At 45.7% G+C, this 19,002-nt stretch overlaps 3 protein-coding genes across 3 annotated transcripts; 2 read left to right on the top strand and 1 right to left on the bottom strand.

Annotated features, from left to right (window-relative positions):
• The first annotated feature begins 1,485 nt into the window (after window positions 1–1,485).
• LOC148623548 (uncharacterized) lies at window positions 1,486–2,694 on the top strand. Its single transcript, XM_088571141.1, has 2 exons — window positions 1,486–1,546; window positions 2,270–2,694. The coding sequence occupies exons 1-2, from the start codon at window positions 1,486–1,488 to the stop codon at window positions 2,668–2,670; spliced, it is 462 nt and encodes a 153-aa protein (XP_088427267.1). The 3' UTR covers window positions 2,671–2,694.
• Window positions 2,695–7,162: 4,468 nt separating this feature from the next.
• LOC148623547 (uncharacterized) lies at window positions 7,163–8,023 on the bottom strand. The gene has a single exon (XM_088564862.1). It carries the CDS (start codon window positions 8,021–8,023, stop codon window positions 7,163–7,165), a length of 861 nt encoding a protein of 286 aa, XP_088420988.1.
• A 9,188-nt stretch (window positions 8,024–17,211) lies between these two features.
• LOC148623546 (uncharacterized) lies at window positions 17,212–18,376 on the top strand. The gene is made up of 2 exons (XM_088571140.1): window positions 17,212–17,292; window positions 18,032–18,376. Exons 1-2 carry the CDS (start codon window positions 17,244–17,246, stop codon window positions 18,364–18,366), a joined length of 384 nt encoding a protein of 127 aa, XP_088427266.1. The 5' UTR covers window positions 17,212–17,243; the 3' UTR covers window positions 18,367–18,376.
• The last annotated feature ends 626 nt before the right edge of the window (window positions 18,377–19,002 follow it).

The following is a 19,002-nucleotide window of genomic DNA, read 5'->3' as shown; positions in this document are numbered from 1 at the left end:
TAAAATAAAAATCAAGGTTACTCTCTTGCTGCCAACTGGCCATGGAGTGAAGCCTCAAGATAACCAGCTTATAGCACCAGGGTTACAGGTAGATACTGCAAATCTTGAATTAATCGATCGCTGCAAAAATACGTCAATGGAGCAACGCATGTCTGGAGCAGTCAGACTGCTTATTGCATGTGTATTTTAATGGAGTTTATTTTTCCTCCATGGGCCATATTAACCTTCAAAGTCTTCTCTTTGCGTTTGTCGGTGTCGTCATCGCCGTCGTAAAACATCAGCTCCTCTCATATCCTTGGGTCAAATTAAACCTTGGAACAGTAAAACAGCTTCTTAGTTCCAGATTTAACCAATTTTTTCCAGGAAAGTGCATTGGCATGAGGATATGAAACTTTGCTTACACGTGTTAGTGACGCACCATTTAACTTCCGAGGGGCTTGTTTTTTTTGTTTTTTATTTGCTGTTAAAAATGTTTTGATCCAATGTTTATTCTTGTGACAGAAGGCTTATTGTCATTGCCGTTTTACCCCTGAGTTTTCGATTCCTTAACTTTAGGCAACAGAAAAAAGCACGCAATATTGGTTAAGACATTTACCTATAATACACCACAGACATTTTAAGTACCAGTCTTTATAAAAATCAGACAGAAGTAATTCATGCATGTAAAAAAAAACCCACCGAATTCAGTTTTGTTCCTTGTTCAGAAACAGTTACTGATGACATAACCTGTCTTAGTTTTTCATTAGGAGGTTGCGCTTTTGAGATAAAAATTAATAGCTAGATTGGACATGAAATTGGCTCTTTGCAAGACTTATCGTTCTTGCGTTTTGTTTGATTTGGCTGATTTAAGTGGAAGATAAATGTAAGCTTTTCTCAAAAGTGCAGATCTGAATACAGAAATAAACATCGTCATGTCAATAGATACCATATGCAGATTGAAAAAGTGTTGTTTGTTCGATGTTTTTTTTCTACACCATGAATCACTGTACTATTAGCAGTGTCTGAATTTTATGTGGATTGGTAGTTAAGTCAGTTGTCTCTTAATACTTAAGAGACAACTGTTCAGTACTTGAAGATTTGGAGGCGCCAATCGTGGGTGTGGTGGTCACAAATTTAGTTTTGGCTTCTACGTTGATAGTAAACAGTTATTGGCGATCGTCAAGTATGATATAATACGCCAAATCTTCAAAGCAGTTATCACTGTTGAATACTGCGTTACAATTCATAAAAAAAGTATGATCTGTACTAGTATAAAAAATAAGAGGTCAATTGTGAAATTGATATCCTAAAATTTAAGACAGTATCCAATGAAATTCAGAATTACAACAAATAATGCATCATAAATAAGTTGGACCGAATCCAATTGTTTGTTTCAATGCGCACGCATTTTAGTGGTTACTATTCCATACTGTACAAAATATTTCTGTGCCTTATCAGGGTTAAAGAGTTATGACACGGTGATCCTGGTAATTCTTGGTTTCCACAATGAGAGCGTGTGTATTGTTCGTTTGTCTTCTTTCAGTCTGTTTTTCTGCACCACTTGAAGGTATGGCTAAAGATATAAAACTGAAATAGGTGTCTTTAGACAAAAATGTTTGTTTAGAAACTAGTTCATATTAATTTCATCTATAACAATTTTAAAAATATATTATATGATTTAAGTTCTAATTTTGTAAAGAAGGGCACGCTTCAATTGCAAGTCTTTTTTTTTGCCTTGATGACTATGTTACAATTTCGGTTTTATATTTTTTTGACAAACTTTCAGGAATACGAATCTTGTAAAAGTAAAATAGCGTTGTAATTGTTCTTAATGTACAATTATCAAATGTTACAGTAAAACATTCTTGTGATTGCCTGTGTTTTTCGTGCTCAATTTATTTCTGTCATTGCAACATGTTATTATTTAAGATATTAATATTTCTATAAAGGAACAAGTCCTCATTACATTTAATATATATTCTTAGAAACACTCAGGGCCCGATTTCAGTCTGACATGAAGTTATATCCTATGGAACTCAACCCAAATGACCGAATAGTTCCGAGTGTTAAAAACAATAGTTTCGTGTCTTCTTTATTATAACATAACGTTTATAATAAAAGTTTATTAACTGTAGTCTTGACAACAACCCATTTTATTGAGAAAAAAAAACTATAGCCATGTCCGGAAGCAAATATTTATTCACCAAACAACATGGCAACCACGTGATGGTACTGAATAGTTATTGTTTTATGACAAACACTACTTAATACTAGTAGTTTCTCATTTTAGATGGCACATTTGATCCAAATGCATTGAATCAAAATTTTGGATCCATTGGATTTGGAACAGGCACAGGATTTGGCAGTGGTTCGGGAAGTGGTGACTTCGACCCAAATAAGATTAATCAGGGATTTGGAGGAGTCGGTTTCGGTCAACAAACACAATCATTTACTACCTTCGCTGCTTCAACATTTTCTCCAGAAGGAACAACAGAGACATTCGATCCGAACAAGCTCAATAACTTTGGAACAGGTGGTTTTAGCGGAAGCGGCTTTGGTACAAGTATGGGAGGCACAGGTGGATTTGCTTCAGTATCAGGATCTAGTAGTGGTACTTTCGATCCAAATAAGATGACAAATACTGGTACCTTTGATCCGAATAAACTAAACAACTTTGGCACAGTTGGATAAATTTCTCCAAGCTTCTTTTGTGTCTTTTTTTCTTCTTCCTTACTGTACAAAACTCAAACCAAAGACTTAATTAAAACATTCGTTTATTACACCTCTGCTTACAACACCTCCTACACCACTGAATGGAATTTGATGAAATTTTAACAAAATTTTAATTGAATATTAAAGATGTGCACCTCGTATTTCAGATTTTGATCTGAATGTTTTTTTTATTCGGTGGGAGGTCTAAAGCAAAACATGGACTTCGCCTTTCTTCAACATAAGGTACCCATCTACTATCCGCAAATCTTTCTACACGACGGAATGAAATTAAGTGAGATTTTCACATAATCTTAAACTGCGTATCCTGTGTGACGACTAAATTCGTTCATGGATCATAGTATTTGTGTGGAGGGGAACGGGTGTTCTTTTAAGCGAGCTTTGCTCGCATTAAGTACATGCTTTTTATATACGTTTAAATGGTGATGGGAGATTCTTGACAAAAATGTTATTGTCAGTTTTATTCAAACTTTACAACAACAAAATTTTTAAAAATTAACTCATCAGAATTAATGTATTCGGATATGAGAAAATGCAACATATATTTCATAAACGGATATGAGAAATATCATAGATTATGAAAGGATATGGAGAAATATCATACATTGTATTGCGTAACCGTCCAAGTATGCATTGCCCCTCAATTAGCTGATTACGTTCCCGTTTTGCATACCAGACAGGTATTTATCAGTTAACAGAACAGACACAATGAAATCTACGATCATCGTTGGTAAAATAAAATTTAAACCTACGATCAACATTGAGCCCCCACCACCCTTTTGTATCTCAATTGTTTTCTTCTTGTGCCATATATTGTTTATCATTAAGGAAAAGTCTCCAATGACAAAGTTTACAACAATGCTTCAAAAATCTGCAAAATAAACTGTAAACGTGGAGACGGTCAATATCACCGAATCTTGGTCCATGCTAGACACACACAAATAAAGGGTCAATATCACTGAATCTTGGTCCACACACACAAATAGACGGTCAATATCACTGAATCTTGGTCCACACACACAAATAGACGGTCAAAATCTCGGAATCTTGATCCATGCTAGACACACACAAATAGACGGTCAATATAGTAGTTTCAAAAGGCCGATTCTGCCACAATTGCCATTTTCATTCAGAAATTCTGCATAGGACCCTAACCCCGACGGCCAAATGCAAACGGACGGCATTCCTATTGAGCATAGGGTAAATACGAGAATTATGACTTTCGTACACAATGGATTCGTTGACATCCCCACAGATGGGGATGACTTCATCAGCGAAGACGCCTTCCAGGAGAAGCTGCAGGATCAGAATCAGGAAGCACTCAAATGGAAGGACTTACCCACCGGTGTGATCTATAAGATCTTGGAGGTGGTAGAAGTGGATGGAAAATTCGGCAAAAGTAGAATCCTCACCCTGAAGGATCGAGACGGAGAGACCACCAGGATATGGGCCTGCCCCTCGCTCAACAAAGAGAAGGGTCCTTTGCAAGGAGCTTTCGTTCGGAGCACTGGATTCAAGGTGAACAAGAAATCTCAGCAGCAGTATCTCTCCTATGATCTGGTGAGGAAATAATAAAAAAATAATCGAGGGCTATGGGTAAGGGGTTCGAAATTTCCCAATCCAAATTACTGTGCCTGGACTCAAATACAGACCACGACCACGAGGTTTCACACAGCATACTTTCCCACCCTTCTTGAGATATAATCCAGATCCCACAGCCTTCTGGATGGCTGCACTACCCAAACCGCTCAATATACCCACGCCCAAAGCATGTAGCACGGTTTTGGCCAGCATGGGTAGCGCAGCAGAGGCAAGACCTGCTAGCATGGGGAGGAATCCACCTTTCTGCATATTATACCTCACCTGCTTCGGACTCATCTCCAAGACCATACCACCCTTCCCACTCTGCAAGAGCTTGGTGATGCGCTGGATCTGGCGGTGAGTGAGGAGCATCTTATGCTCACCGGATAGGTTTGCATGCAGCAATCGGACGCTCACGGGGCAACCCTTCTTCGCCGCACGCTGGATCTTCTCCCCTGACCTTTCGTCAAGTTGAGACCGTACTCTTGATAATCCATTTATTTATACCTCGCGCATATGGAAGCGGATGGTGAGATTCTCTCCTCGCAGATCGATGGGGCGGCCGTCTTGATCGGTCAGATACGTCTGCATGCGGTCAATGGTCTTCAGGGTCACGGGTAAGTAGACGAGATTCTTGGGGGTCTGGATGATCTTCATATCCGGATCGACAGCGGGAAAGAAGCTATAGATGGTGGACTGCTGCGTGCCGTTGACGTAGCTTCCGTGGATGATATCGCTATTCACCAGGATGCTATTGATGCTGATGATATTGACGATATTCTCACCCTCCGCGTAGCCGTTGGTGCTTCGGTCTAGGTATACGTCCAGCGCTCAAATCCAAGCACCGTACTGATGCTATTGGACACGTCGAAATCCACTCGATAATTTCTGGCGAGGGTGAGGGTTGCTCTCAGCGTCGCACGATTGGCATCGAGAAGGACCTTAGCCTGATGCCTATGCAGCCGCAGTTGCCTCTGGATCTCATCGTTGATATCGTCGATGCCGTAAGAGCCGGTGCTCAGCTCGACGGAAAACCAGTTAGCCCCGTCATCGGGAGAGTAGCGGAAGGAATTATTATTTTATTTTCATGAATATTGGGGATGGAGTAGTAGGTCTCCAGATTCACTAGGGCCATCTCGTAAGATTTCTCCTCACGCAATTGGAGGGGTGGATTGAAGCGGGTCAAGATCTGGCTATCGTTCCCAGAGACGATGAAGGAGAACCCATGCTTGGGTTCGGTATTGGTGGCGATTTTTCGCAAAAGTGAAGCGTCCATTTATCTATCCCTCCTCAGAAGACGACGCTCATCTTCTGACCGTCGGATTCGAATTGGAGGATTCGATCGGAGATGACCAGGGCGAAGGCTTGGGTATTGGCAGGGACGTTGCGCTCGAAGTCGGCTCGGATCTGGATATCCACCGTCGACTCTTTCAGCCGCTCAGACTGATGGCTCACGTCGATGACGAATAGGGGATAGAGATCGATGAAGTCGGAGGGATTGATACCACCATTGCTCAGCAGACTTTCCATGCTGCGGAATTCGGCGGCCTCCTTATAGACCCTGGCAACCCTGCACTGGGTGAAGCCGGCATTGAAATCCACGGCGGGATATCGCTCCGCATTGAGGGTCGCGTGGATATTTCGCAATCGACAGTGGTCGAAGACGGCGGCATTATTCAGCTGGTTATTACCCCTATCAGTCTGGAAGGCGACGATGATCCATCGCGGTTTCTCACGTCCGCTTTTAGCGGCCAGACCCCAGTGGAATTGCGAGGTTTGGGGCACGGTGATGGAGTCGCACTGCCTCATACGAAATCCGCAATCGATCTTGGTCTTGCTCTGGATGGTCTTATAGAGCCGCAGCTTCTTTTCGTCGGAGGGGATGACGTGGGGGACGAACCAGGAGACCTTGCTCAGGATTACCTTGGCCACGTCGTTGACGGCGGCAGCTCGGAGGATGGCATTTGCATCCGAATCGCGCACCAGGGAGAGTTCGTGCTTGAATCCATAGACGATCTTATCGTAGTCCTCGGCAAAGCCAAAGATGTGCTTGAGCGGGATGGAGAAGGAGAAGGATCCCTTATTAGCTTGCCGTGGAGTCTTTGAACCATAGCTGGTTGAGGCCTTGGGATTTGGAGAAGTCGCCGGGGTACTTCAGCATACCCAGCATGGTGGTAGCAACGCCGGGATCGTTGAGGTGCACGATCTGCTGCCCGGAAAGTCGGTAGCTGATGCTACGAAATAGATACATGGCGGCGTTATGGACGAGCGATACCAGATCACCGTCGGCATACGCGGTGCCATCGTTCTTCTGAAGTCGGCCTTCGATCAAGAGATAGCTTTCGGCGGGGTGGAGGAAGAGATCTTGAGTCTCGATATTGATGCGTATCTCTGCACCGGCATTATTCAGCTGCGCCCCGGCTTGAGGTTCGTATTCGTGAACCTGATACTCCTGGAGACTTTCATCGAAAGTCAGTGCTTCGGTGATAGTGAGCATATCGGCCATCATATATTTATCTATAGCGCTGGACGAAGTCATGGATGGTGGCGATGCCCCCACCCGAGATGAGATTATTGAGACGGACCTGCTGCTGTGAGGTCCTCTTGACCTTGGAGGATGGTGCTTGGGGAGCATTTTTCTTGCGAGTCACTCGATGGACGACGTGGTCAACGGCCTTGACCGCACCTTTCTCCACATCTTTCAGGGCTGCATTGGAAGCGGCACTCAATGCCTTGCTACCCAACGTCTTGGCGGTGGAGGAGGTAAGCACCCGTCCGGCAAGATTGGCGATGGTATCGAAAAGGCCTCATCCGCCGACGGCATATCTCCGGTGATAACCGTGATTCACTACTAAAGGCATCGTAAATTTATCTAGAGGAGCCCCCGATGCAGCTTCTTGTACTCATCCCTGCTGATATGACCGGACTTCCTCATGGCGTCGAGGATGGCCACGATTTCGTTGCGCACCCCATTATTTCCAGCCTGGTAGGCGGCGGCGCAAAGATCGAGACGATCTAGCAGCTGGTTGAAGAATTTGGGGAGGAAGACGGTCGGCACCCCGCTGCCATACTTATCTTGCTTATAAAGGTAGGATACGACCTCCTTCCATTTGCGGCTTCTGTTGGCCTTTGGGGTCCTCGATAGGACGGAGTTTCCTTGATACATGGCATCCGACGCTCGAAGGATATCACCATAGGTATGTAAGTCCTCCACGTCGAAATCTTTGGGATGCTTCAGGATCATAAGCTCCCACAGGCCGGGGGTACCCTTATAGCGCTTGCCATCGACGAAGATATCGTCTCCGTCGAAGGTGACGGGCAGACTTCCGATCATGATGGAGCCGTCTTCTACTCGCAATCCAAAGATATGGTCGGCCTGTGGAGTCGTACTGAGCTGAAGATAGTGCGTCGCTCGCGGACTGAGGCTGGTACTCAATGCTTGCTCGATGGGCAGTGGGTCGTCATCGTCCTCAGCGGTAGAGGTAGGAGGGGGAAGGGCAGGCATCGGGACGGGCAGAGCAAGTGGGATATCTTCGATCTTTTTGGTGATCTGGGAGGCAGTCTCCTTTTGCGTCTCGACCACGGGCTTGAATATCTTTGAGAGGTCGCGGCTGAGTACGATCTTATCTAGGCGACGCTGCATATCGCTAGCCTGGATGCTACGCTTGGTCTCCTGCAAGTCCCTAGCAAGCGCCTCACGCTGCTTGGGATCGGTGATCTTGATAAACGTCATTTATTTATAGCTTCACCATCGTCCCATCGCCCCATAGCGTTCGGCCCATCGCCTCCCATCGCCCCATAGCGTTCAGCCCATCGCCCCTTAGCGTTCAGCCCATCGCCTCCCATCACCCCATAGCGTTCAGCCCATCGCCCCTTAGCGTTCAGCCGAACGCCCCATAGCGTTGGATCAATCACTCTCTCATGCTTTTTGCCTCTTGCCTCAGCGGGATGCAAAAACCGTGGATTCCGGAAGTGATGGCGGATCCTACGCACTTTCCATTCATTTGGAGGAGCAGAAAGGCTCGTGGCCGATCCTCCTCTGGGCTTTGCGGAGATCGTACTCTCCCAAAATCCTCACTTTTATGCCCGACCAGAGGGTGGTAAATTTGGGTACGTATATTGTCCCCTCGTGGATACGGTGCAAGACCTTGCCGCGGGCAATCTTAGCGCCGCACCGATAGCATACCTCGGAGAAAAGCTTCAAATGTCTCTTGCACTTATCACTACCCGATATGGAGGGATACGTGCACTGATGGCCGCGGACGGTCTTGATGCAGCACGGGGGTCCGGGCGGCTGCTTAGGTTTGCGGGAGGGCTGGAAATTATAGGTCCTTCCTTCGAAATCCTGATCATCGATGCGGCGAGCGTACCTTTCAGCTACACATCTACTACAGCAATACCCCGGGGTATCGCCATTAATAAGCACGCGCTCCCACCGGTGCTTGCATTCAGGGGGTGGTCGTGGGGGCTTGGGGGCATTCACCCAATCCAAGTCCCGTTGATTCTCCAGGAAAAAATCCTGCAAGTGATCCATTCTTTATCTTAGACTCGATAGAAATCGTCTAGATTGCATCGATATTTCCCAGCCGTCTTGGGGCTTGTGAGATCGATGGTCATAAACCCGTGAGGCTTGGCCCTTGCAGTGACCGCATAGGGCATCGAATTGAGCCGGGGTGAGATCGCCGCAATGGTCCCGGCGGTTATGATCGCGATTTTTAGCATCCTGCTCAAAGAGGCAGATGAAGTTGGCATTCTTCCGGATCGATTGCCGCGGGAGCTTGAAGTAATTTTGGCAGAGGTAGAAGCAGTCCACATTATTATGGCGACCGCGCATGTAGTAGTCTTCGCACTTGCTCTGCTTGCTCAACATCAAGTCGTCGAAGACCATGAGGTTCTTGCGGGTGGGATTGAGCTCTCGACGATCCGGCACTTCGCTCGCCTGCTCAAAGAAGAAAGGTTCGATACCGCTAGGCTTGGTCGGCGGCTTCATCATCTGCACCAAGTCGACCAAAGAGTGGGGGCAGCGATCCTTGATGGAGAGAAGGTCGCGGATATCGTCTTTCGAAAACCCCTTTCCCAGCGCCTGCCACAGCAGCTGATAGATGGCCTGGTGGAGCGATTTTCCGTAGACGTAGAGGCGATCGTAGTCGAGCCATCCATCGCACAGGAGGATATTATTCAGCAGCGTCGTCTTGCCGCAGTCCGACTTTCCGATGATCAGACCTCGGATGGATCGCTGCGGGAGGAGAAAGTGGTTATGCCGACGACTCGCGGTGGGCTCATCGTAGGTAAGGTCTTCAACGTCCATTTATCTATATAAAATGGGAATGTATTGCAAGCGGCCGACCGAGACAGAAAGTCGCTATGAGACCACCACCAGCAATGGGAGGCGGCGAAGGGGTGGGCTATGCGCCGTATGCGGGGCTAGGAAGTCTCAGTTCCTCCGAGGGAGCGAGGGTTCGGGGCTCGTAAAGATGATCAACCATCTGCCCGTGGAGATGCATCTGCCGGGGCATAATTTTACAGGGCCGGGCACTCAGCTCCATAAGCGTCTAAATGCAGATGGTACCCCAAGGTTTGGTCGAAGCCCATTAATCGGGTGGATCAGGCTGCCTATCGGCACGATCTCTGCTACGCCAAGCATAAGGATACTGCCGCTCGCAATTCCATCTGCGATAAGGCCATGCTAGCCTCACTGGACGCCATTCCCAATCCAACCGTCCGGGAGCGCATGGACCGCAGCATCGTCAAGCCCATCATCGGCACCAAAGCACGATATGTGCTGGGAGTGCGGAAAAAAAAGTACGATGGTCGGACGAACTAGCCGAAGAGCTGCATCAGCCAGTCCGACGCAAATTTCAGAAGCGTCGTGTGGTGGTAGGTGGGGTGGATGAGACCTGGGCTGCCGATCTCGTGGATATGAGCGCCTTCTCCCGCGATAACCGAGGCTTCAAGTATCTCCTGAGCATAATCGACGTCTTTTCAAAGTACGGCTGGTTGGTACCGCTCAAGGATAAGAAAGGCACCACGATACGAGATGCCTTCCGGACCGTCTTCAAGGATCGCACGCCCGAGAAGCTGTGGACCGATAAGGGCACGGAATTTTACAATCGTGAGGTGAAGGATCTGCTCCGGAAGCACGACGTCGATCTCTACTCCACCGAGAACGAGGAGAAATCAAGCGTGGTGGAGCGCTGGAATCGTACCATGAAGGAAAAGATGTTCAAATACTTCTCGGCCAATTCCACGCGGGCCTACCTTCCCGTCCTGGACGATCTCGTCCGCCAGTATAATACCACCAAGCATCGATCCATCAAGATGACCCCTACCGCCGCCAGCCAGAAAGAGCACGAGTCCAAGGTCTGGAATCTCTACGGAGACCTCCCACCCATGCAGCCTCACGATTCAACGTCGGCGATAAGGTCCGGATCAACAAGAAGAAGGGCATCTTCGAGAAGGGATATACTCCGCGCTGGACGGAGGAAGTCTTCACCATCGCCCAGACCCTAGCGACGCAGCCGCCCACCTATCGTCTCAAAGACTATGAGGGTGAGGAAATCAAGGGATCCTTTTATGAGCCCGAGCTCCAGCACACCGAACAGGATATCTATGGCATCGAGAAAGTCTTGCGCCGGCGGACCCGAGGAGGGACGAAGGAAATCTACGTCAAGTGGAGAGGCTACCCCAAAGAATTCAATTCCTGGATCAAGGAGTCCGACTTGCAATGATCCCCAGCAGGCTTTCCGGTCTCGATCAAAGGAGACCAGAAAGTCTTGATTTACGCATGCTTCAGTTCGACGAAGAGCCTTAATGCGTCTAGATCCTATTTCAAGCGGTCGTAAAGTGCTTTTGTGATGGACTCGTTATCCTTCCGGGGGAGTGGGAGATTTAGCAGGTGATACTTTCGCATATCTAGATCCGAATTCACCTTACCTTTCATGCTGTCTTTCAATTGTTGGCTGACCCATCGCTTCGTCACGGCGTCCGAGCTGTCTCGGGGCAAACCGAGGCTGGTGATCCGATGATCTTTCATATCGAGATCCTGAAGCATCCGCCAGACGGGCATGCGCTTTCTCGAGTGAGATCCAAACTTATCCATTTATCTATGGTCCGAAGATCACCTCGAGCGTCCGACCTTCCGATAAGAGCTTCAGGACGTGCAGGCAAAAGTGCCCGCAGACCACGTCGTCGCGCCGCTGGAGCTCATCGGTATTATATCGAATTTCCGGCTGCAGATAGTCGACCATCTCGTCGGGTGGAGGCAGGCCGTAAGGGTCGAAGTAGACTTTGAATCCTCCGCGCTTATGCCAGCATGTCCAGTGCGTGCCCTGACCATGACGATCGTCGTGATTCAGGATGCCGCACTCGGTAGGATGGGGGATGGGTTGTAGGGCATCGCGCATGAATATTCCTCTGAATCGAGGGATGCCTAGGGCCGTGGCAGCTTCTTCCAGCTCTACGTTGGAGAGGGGCTTGTGGGGGAGGAGGATACCGTGCACTCGTATGCTGCTCATTTATCTATGGATGGGCAGGTGAAGCCGACGAAGTCCCGCACCCGTCAGAGCCTGACAAGTGCAGATTTTTCACGAGGCTCATAGGCCTCGAGAAATTCTTAGTGGAGGGGGATGGGTTGGGGATGGTCGCCTCAGTCGCGGGAGATTCGGTAGTGACCATGAGCGAGGGTGCTGATACCGTCGGGAAGGATGTGGCGCTTATCGTCCTTGGCTGAGAGAGCGATCTTGTTGATCTCCTCGGCGTAGATCTGATGGAGATGGCTGCGAAGGATGCTCATCGGTCGGTGGATCTCCTGCTAAGTCTCAAGGCATCGCTTGTAATCCTCGAAGGCGATGCTACGCTTGATGACGCTCTTGGTGACTCCCTTCTTGGTGGTCTGACCGTCATCCATCTTGAAGGCGTATAGCTTCGCCCGGAGCCCCACGAATTCGGCCATGATCTTACCGCCGCATTCGTTCTTGAACATCCCGATGACCTTCTTATTCACGCCGATGGGGATGTCGGAGGGATCCTCGGCCGGGTAGTTGGACGTATCAAATTTTCCTGCACGTGCGGTGTGATATTCTTGTAGAAGTCGGCGGTCTGGATCTCGTAAGCCAAGCTATCGATGTCGGTGAAAAGTAGTCGGGCACGATCACCGTACATCTCCTTCACATAAGGAGCTTCGAGATGTCCAATATGCACGCTCCCAGGTAGACGGGCTTATTGAACTTCAGCTTGGTCTTCTTCATATGAACGGCTGCTAGATTTTCGGTGAAGACGACGCGACGATCGAAGTTGGGCTTGGCCATTAGCTTCAGGGCCTGCTTCTCGGTGGTGACCAGCCTGACGTCGACGCGCTTCCGGATATTCTCCATGGTCTTGCCAAAGACCGAATTAGGTCTCACTAACCACTTCCGGGTCAAATGGCCACCCCCCTATGTAGTACCAAAAACACACTGAACCTAGACATATGCATTGTAAGTGCATTATTTGTGTGTATTATGATTAAAAGTAGTCAAAATAAAGCTGAGAATGTGTACTTTAAAATCATATATGTAATTAACTACAAAAGTGTATGAATATTGTTTACATGTGTGAGTAATTTGCCTCCATGCTGTCAGTTAGCAGAACAGGTAAAAATGTGGATTTTCAGTATTATTTATTCAAGTAAATTTTGTGAAGAATTTCTACTATGATCGTACCATTAGCATAATGATTTTGGAAGCCTTATTTTCCAAGCTTCGCAACGGTATGCAGCTTTAAGATGTCATTTGTCCTGGGAATTCACAGTGAGACTTTGAAAATTACTTTTTTAACATGTAAAGTAATGGAAACGTTAGAAGTAGTTAGTGAGACCTTATTCATGAGCTTGAAGAAGTCCTTCTCGGAGTCGGTCTTGGCCCGGGCGCGAAGAGTGGTATTCAGATCGATGTATTTCTTGAGCCATGGAGATTGGCTGAATCTGATGATGCGATGGACTTTGGTGAGCTTCATCCCCCTCTCCAGATACATCTTGAGATTTCGATAGTGAAGGGTATATTTCTCACGCTTGCCCAGGTGAGGCACGAGCTTGTGCACTTTGCCGATCTCCACGTTCTCGGGCGCGAGAGGGTAGTCTTTGTGGGCGTCGTGAAGATCTTGAGGATATTCCAGATCGCATTCCACCATGGCGCAGTACTCGTGGTCGTCGGGATATCCTAGGATCTTCTCGATCTCCTCCGGCTCCATCCACTCAAAGTCTCCCGTGGGAAGGGACTGCACCATCGCCAACCCGTAGAGATTGTTGGCGTCGAGGTAGGTCAGATACTTGGTGGGCTGGGAGGCGTCGTACGTGGTCATGTAGGGGTTGTTGGCCTTGCCGTAGCGGTGGGTGATCATGGCGACACCCCCTCTGGTTGCCCTCTCGAACATCATCAACATGTCTGGATCGGAGAGCAGCTCCAATCTCACCTCCGTGGTTTTGAGGGCGGCGTCGTAGGATAGCCCGGGGGATGTGAAGTAGTGGGCGAGATCGAGTCCGTAGTGGGTCAAGCAGATATCCCTGAAATCCTCAAAGATGTCGGTCAGCAGCAGCACGTCAGTCTCGAGATAGAGGTCGTGATAATTGCGTAGGTTCTTGCACCCGAAGGTCTCCCAGACCCTCTGAGCGTGTGCGTAATCCTCATCACTGATATGCTCTCCGGAGAGCGTACTGAAGAAGGCTTCTTTGGTTGGGAGCTGAGTCTCTTCCAGCTTGGCCGGTCCATCCATATAATCGTAGGGAAATACCCCCTTCCGAATCATTTGCTCGTGGCGATTGCCGAATCTTGCCTTCACGGTCGCGAATTGGTTGGGGTGAGATTCTTAGCTAGGGTATCCAGGCTGTTGAGCATAAACCTGCACGAATCGACGAATCTCATCTCCAGATCGTCCACCTGCTTGGAGAAGCTGATATACTTCTCGTCGGTATTAGGGATGCAGTTGATCTTACCCTCGGTGTGGCCAAGCTCCTTCACGAAGATATGGGCGTCGTATCCGCTCAAATTGTGGAAAAAGATGGGGACGTGCTTCGGAAGCTGGAAATCTAGATTGCACTGGTTGTGTGCTGCACCGCGATATTTCCCGGTGAGATGGTCGTGATCCCGGACCTTATCCCCTCTCAATGCATTGCCACAGATGTGGCAGCGCGTGCTTGCTTGGAAGCGCGCCTTATCGTCGTCGGTCATCTCCATGGGCTTATTCTCCTTTTATAATTTGGAGATGGCACACACTTCTTCCTCTACGCATTGCACAAATTTCTTGGCCGCATCCTCCCCGCAGTAGACGACTGGATCTTTGTAGTCGCCGTGAGCGTATTTCACGTAATAGCAGAAACCCGAGGGTCGCTGCAGTTGATAGGCCTTCGTGTAGGAGTGTGATGGATCCGGCTGACAGGTGTTGAGCCTCTCCGTGAAGCACTCGAAATCCGCGTATATCGCGAAGGGGACTCTCATCATCTTCTTGAGATTATGGAAGGTTATGATGGCTCCTCCTTCCGGCATCTCGATCCTGACCGCCTCTTTCTGGGTGCAATACTCCATGTGCTCGTCCAAGATGTCCTGCCTGGAAAAGTGGGAGAGGCATCTGCGGCAGAAGAAGAGCTCGTGACCATGCTCTGAGATTTGCTCTTGCAGAACTGCCCCTTCTTCCTCTTGAGTTCGACCCCGCAGGTGGTCTTCTGCTCCCCTGGTTGATGCTCAAATCGCAGCTTCATTACCTCTGCATCACAATTTTGACACTGCGTGGTGTGTTCATCCACCTGCGTCAGGTTGGGGGCATTGCAGCACTGCTGCTGCATTTTGGGGGTTGGGGCTAGGGTGCTATCTTCCAAATTTTGCACATTCTCCAGGAAGAAATCCTGATAGCGATCCATCTTATCACTATTGGATTCCATCCTTTTATTTATTTCAATCTGTGACATCCTTCCCTTTAAGGTGTCCTTATCCCCACTTTTCTGTGGGGTGATCTGACTTATGCTCTGTACGAAAGACATAATTCTTGTATTTACCCTATGCTCAATAGGAATGCCGTCCGTTTGCATTTGACCGTCGGGGTGGGGTCCTATGCAGGATTTCTGCTTGAAAATGGCAATTGTGGCAGAATCGGCCTTTTGAAACTACTTAATATCACGGAATCTTGGTCCACACAGCAAAGATAATGAAACAACCAAAATATTACGCACATGAAAACGGAAGTAAATGAGCAACCCGGGCTAAAACCTGTGAGCATGGACCAGCTGCACTATTAGAGGAAGCATCCTCTGCATTCTAGGAACATCCACCGCGTTGCTCATAAAATGCCATTTCTGATGTAGACGAAAGATGAAAAGTATGATACGGTGAACAAATCAGTCTCATGGTGCAAATGGATACTCCATAACAATCCACGAGGTAAAGACTACGACCATAAAACTATTGCAGTGATGACTTGAACATCCTGTTCCAGGACCCTAACTATAAAATGTACAGCATGGTACAAAAAATGCGGGTTTTTTTTTTTGGCAAAATCATGCGTATTGAGTTGTGATAGCAAAACTTCATACACAGGTGCTGAAGCGATATTGCCACAGATACGGAACGAGAAGTCATCGCGTTTGTCGTATACTTGTATCATTAGTTTCTCTTTCTATTTATCTATAACAGTAGGTCAACCCATGAGGCTGACTTCACAGTGTTTGTAGTATCCTCCATCTCAAGTTCTTTGGGGTAGATGTGACCCGAATCTTCATGATGGACACGGAGATCAAAGGATCTGGCTAAACGATGAACGAGTATGGTATACGCGTGTTTGTACACACATGATCGGTATTCTAATTTACATATAACACACTGGATAAATGTTATGTCGATAAAAAGTTCCAGCATTTTGACATCTCCTTCGGTATGTTTTCTGAGGTGATTCTGAATCGTGTGAATCTGCCAAGTATAACTTATTTGTATCTGTAACGATGTATTTGCATTCGGGTCTGACTGAACATGTGAAATAGTAGTATAAAGAGTTGGGAAATCATAGGTCTTGCTATTATACCGGTATCCAGATAACAGTTTCCAGATCTTTCGAATTTTTCAGTAATAAGGGTCGTTGTAAGACTGGAAACCCTTATTGACAGCTGTAATTATGGAATGTGATAGTTTCGATGTCAAGTAGTGCATTATACAGATATAAATAGTGTGTATGTTGCTGAGTTTTGGAATCCAATGCATGAAGACGGAAGACCACAATCATAGTGACGTTTCGCTGTATCTCCTCAAAATACCTACAACAGACGGAAATGGTAAAGTGCACGTACCATATACTACTGTACCACAGAACTAAAACTGTACACAAAAAAATAGCCGATTACTGACCTAAGAAGGGTCCACTTCAGTCATTTTATATATATCTATCAACCAAAATTGTTGAGCATAAAGGGGACGGGCCGCCATGGTAAACATAATTCTTATTTTTCTTGAGCAAAAACAAATTGGGCCCTGGGTTTGCCCTCCCCACAAAGTGCAAATGTCTGGATCCGCTAGTGATGGATTCTGCAATCTATACTTAAATAAATAAAGAAAGCAGAAGTACGAAAAGCTGCTGATTTAATTAATATTTAGAGGACATTCTTAAAAATGCGTTTATTGTAGTTTATTATCAAGTAGAATGCACTTTATAAAAGCAAATATGTTTGCAAAAACCGTTTTTTTTTCCCTACTACTGACTAACATGAGTTTAACAGTTCATAAATCTAGACAACAAAACTAATGTCACGCAAATAACAGGGTCAATTTAATCAGTACCATACCGCCTTATCAGTAATGGCCATGACCATTAACAGATCTGTTACGTTTCCTTATAACACACTTTATCAATAAGTTCTGAGTAACATTTACAACCGAATTCTTATCTGACCTATATACCGATTGGTACTTTAGAGTTAAGACGGATAAGGTTGAAATAGTATGAATGCTCTAATTTCGGTTCTTGTATTTTTGCCAGCATGTTTTTGTGGTAAGCCGTCTTACATACTTTGAATACACTTTAATACGACCGCAAAAAATGTATACGTATAATTGTATTATTCTATCGTCGTCGTATCCACGATAACTTGATCTTTGGAATTTCAACATATTGCTCCTACATACATGGAGTTGGATCCTATTGTTTCTAAAGGGCCAATGGTTGGCACGCATAGAAAGTCTATTTTTCTTTTTTTTTTTTGTCCGATTTTGATATTTTTTATTAGATTCCTTCTGAAATTTTCAATCAGATTTCATGTATCTCTAATCAGCTTTCGTGTTAAGGGGCCAAAGGGAACCAGCTCCGTCCGTAATCAACTTTGATCCGATTAAAAACAAAGTTGGATTTCGTATGAAAATCCCTGCCAACGTTTATAAAATATCCTGTCTACCAAACAAGTAGCAACGACGCCTCAGGAAAATAGCGAACTATGTGGATCTTGATCAAAAGTAGCTTTACGTCGATGCAACCGGAAATGCAGAGAAATTCGTCATATTCAAACATCCAACGAAATGTCTTTTTTCCTCTAAGCACGAAAATTTATACCTTAATAATATCAACAAGTGTCCGTTAAGGTTTCACGTTTCGAAAGGGTTTCTAACATTCTTAGAACGATCTATTATAGATCTGTTTTGTTTTATGTCTAGAGTGCTGTCCCTTTGGATTTTCACAACTGAACAGTCACTGCGTAAATATTTGATTTAACTTTTTTTTTCATATTATTTTTTAGCTTCAGTAAATTTATTCAATCCTTCCGGGTCAACACAGTTTCAGCCAGATCAGATGCCAGCGGGACAGTTTAGCCCTAATAGTGGTGTAGGGACGTTTGATCCAAACACTATCGGAGCCGGAAAGTTCGATCCGAACTCATTGGGTGCTGGAAGTTATAATCCCAACTCCATGTCGGCAGGATCTTTCCAGCCCAACACTTTAGGAGCTGGATCATTTTCTCCTAATAATATACCCGCAGGCTCTTTCAACCCTAACTCATTTGGGGCAGGAACTTTCGATCCCGACAAAGCACCGTCTGGAAATTTCAATCCAAGTTCTTTTGGAAAGAAGTAAACATTTTAAATACTGGAAATTAAAGTATATAAGTTGTTTTAATACTAATAAATTGAAGTTGTTTTAATACTAATAAATTGAAATATTAATCAGGTTCAATGTAACACCCGTGACCCACATTTACAGGTAACACCTTCCCTTACCAACATTTCCGCAGCGACCAAGTTTTGCCCCATTGTCCCCCACACAAGTTACAAACGTTAACATTGCCATCTCGGAGTTTAAACTGAATAATGCAAAAACATGTCCACTCTTAACTATGGCAAGCCAAAGTGGACAAAATGAGTACATTTGTATTTTCTAATATTAAAAAAAAATGATTTTTTGATATTACAAATTCATTTTCTAATATTACAAATTAGACTTCTTATATCACAAAACACTTTTTAATATTAAAAAAATGTTTTTTTCTAGAAAATGGATTTGTTGTATTCAATTACGATTTTTTAATATTAGAAAATCATTTTGTAATATTAAAAAAATGTGACTGATTTTACAATATTGCAAAAAGATTTTCTAATACTACAAATTCATTTTCTAATATTACAAATTTTCTAATATTACAAATTCCATTTGCAATATTACAAAATGTGTGGTGTTTTATAATATTACTAAATCAGGAATTTGTAATATTAG

This window comes from Perna viridis, chromosome 2, assembly GCF_037379345.1.
Source record: "Perna viridis isolate PV_CMFRI_1.1 ecotype Kerala chromosome 2, ASM3737934v1, whole genome shotgun sequence".
NCBI lineage: Eukaryota > Metazoa > Mollusca > Bivalvia > Mytilida > Mytilidae > Perna > Perna viridis.
The sequence above is the reverse complement of the archived record's forward strand: the minus strand, read 5'-3'. Positions and strand labels throughout refer to the sequence as shown.

Bases quoted from the DNA above. Each gene is read 5' to 3' on its own strand.
- LOC148623548 (XM_088571141.1), top strand. From the start codon at position 1,486: ATGAGAGCGTGTGTATTGTTCGTTTGTCTTCTTTCAGTCTGTTTTTCT. The intron at 1,547-2,269 runs GTATGGCTAAAG...TTCTCATTTTAG, and splicing joins TTTTTCTGCACCACTTGAAG to ATGGCACATTTGATCCAAAT.
- LOC148623547 (XM_088564862.1), bottom strand. From the start codon at position 8,023: ATGACGTTTATCAAGATCACCGATCCCAAGCAGCGTGAGGCGCTTGCT.
- LOC148623546 (XM_088571140.1), top strand. From the start codon at position 17,244: ATGAATGCTCTAATTTCGGTTCTTGTATTTTTGCCAGCATGTTTTTGT. The intron at 17,293-18,031 runs GTAAGCCGTCTT...ATTATTTTTTAG, and splicing joins TTTGCCAGCATGTTTTTGTG to CTTCAGTAAATTTATTCAAT.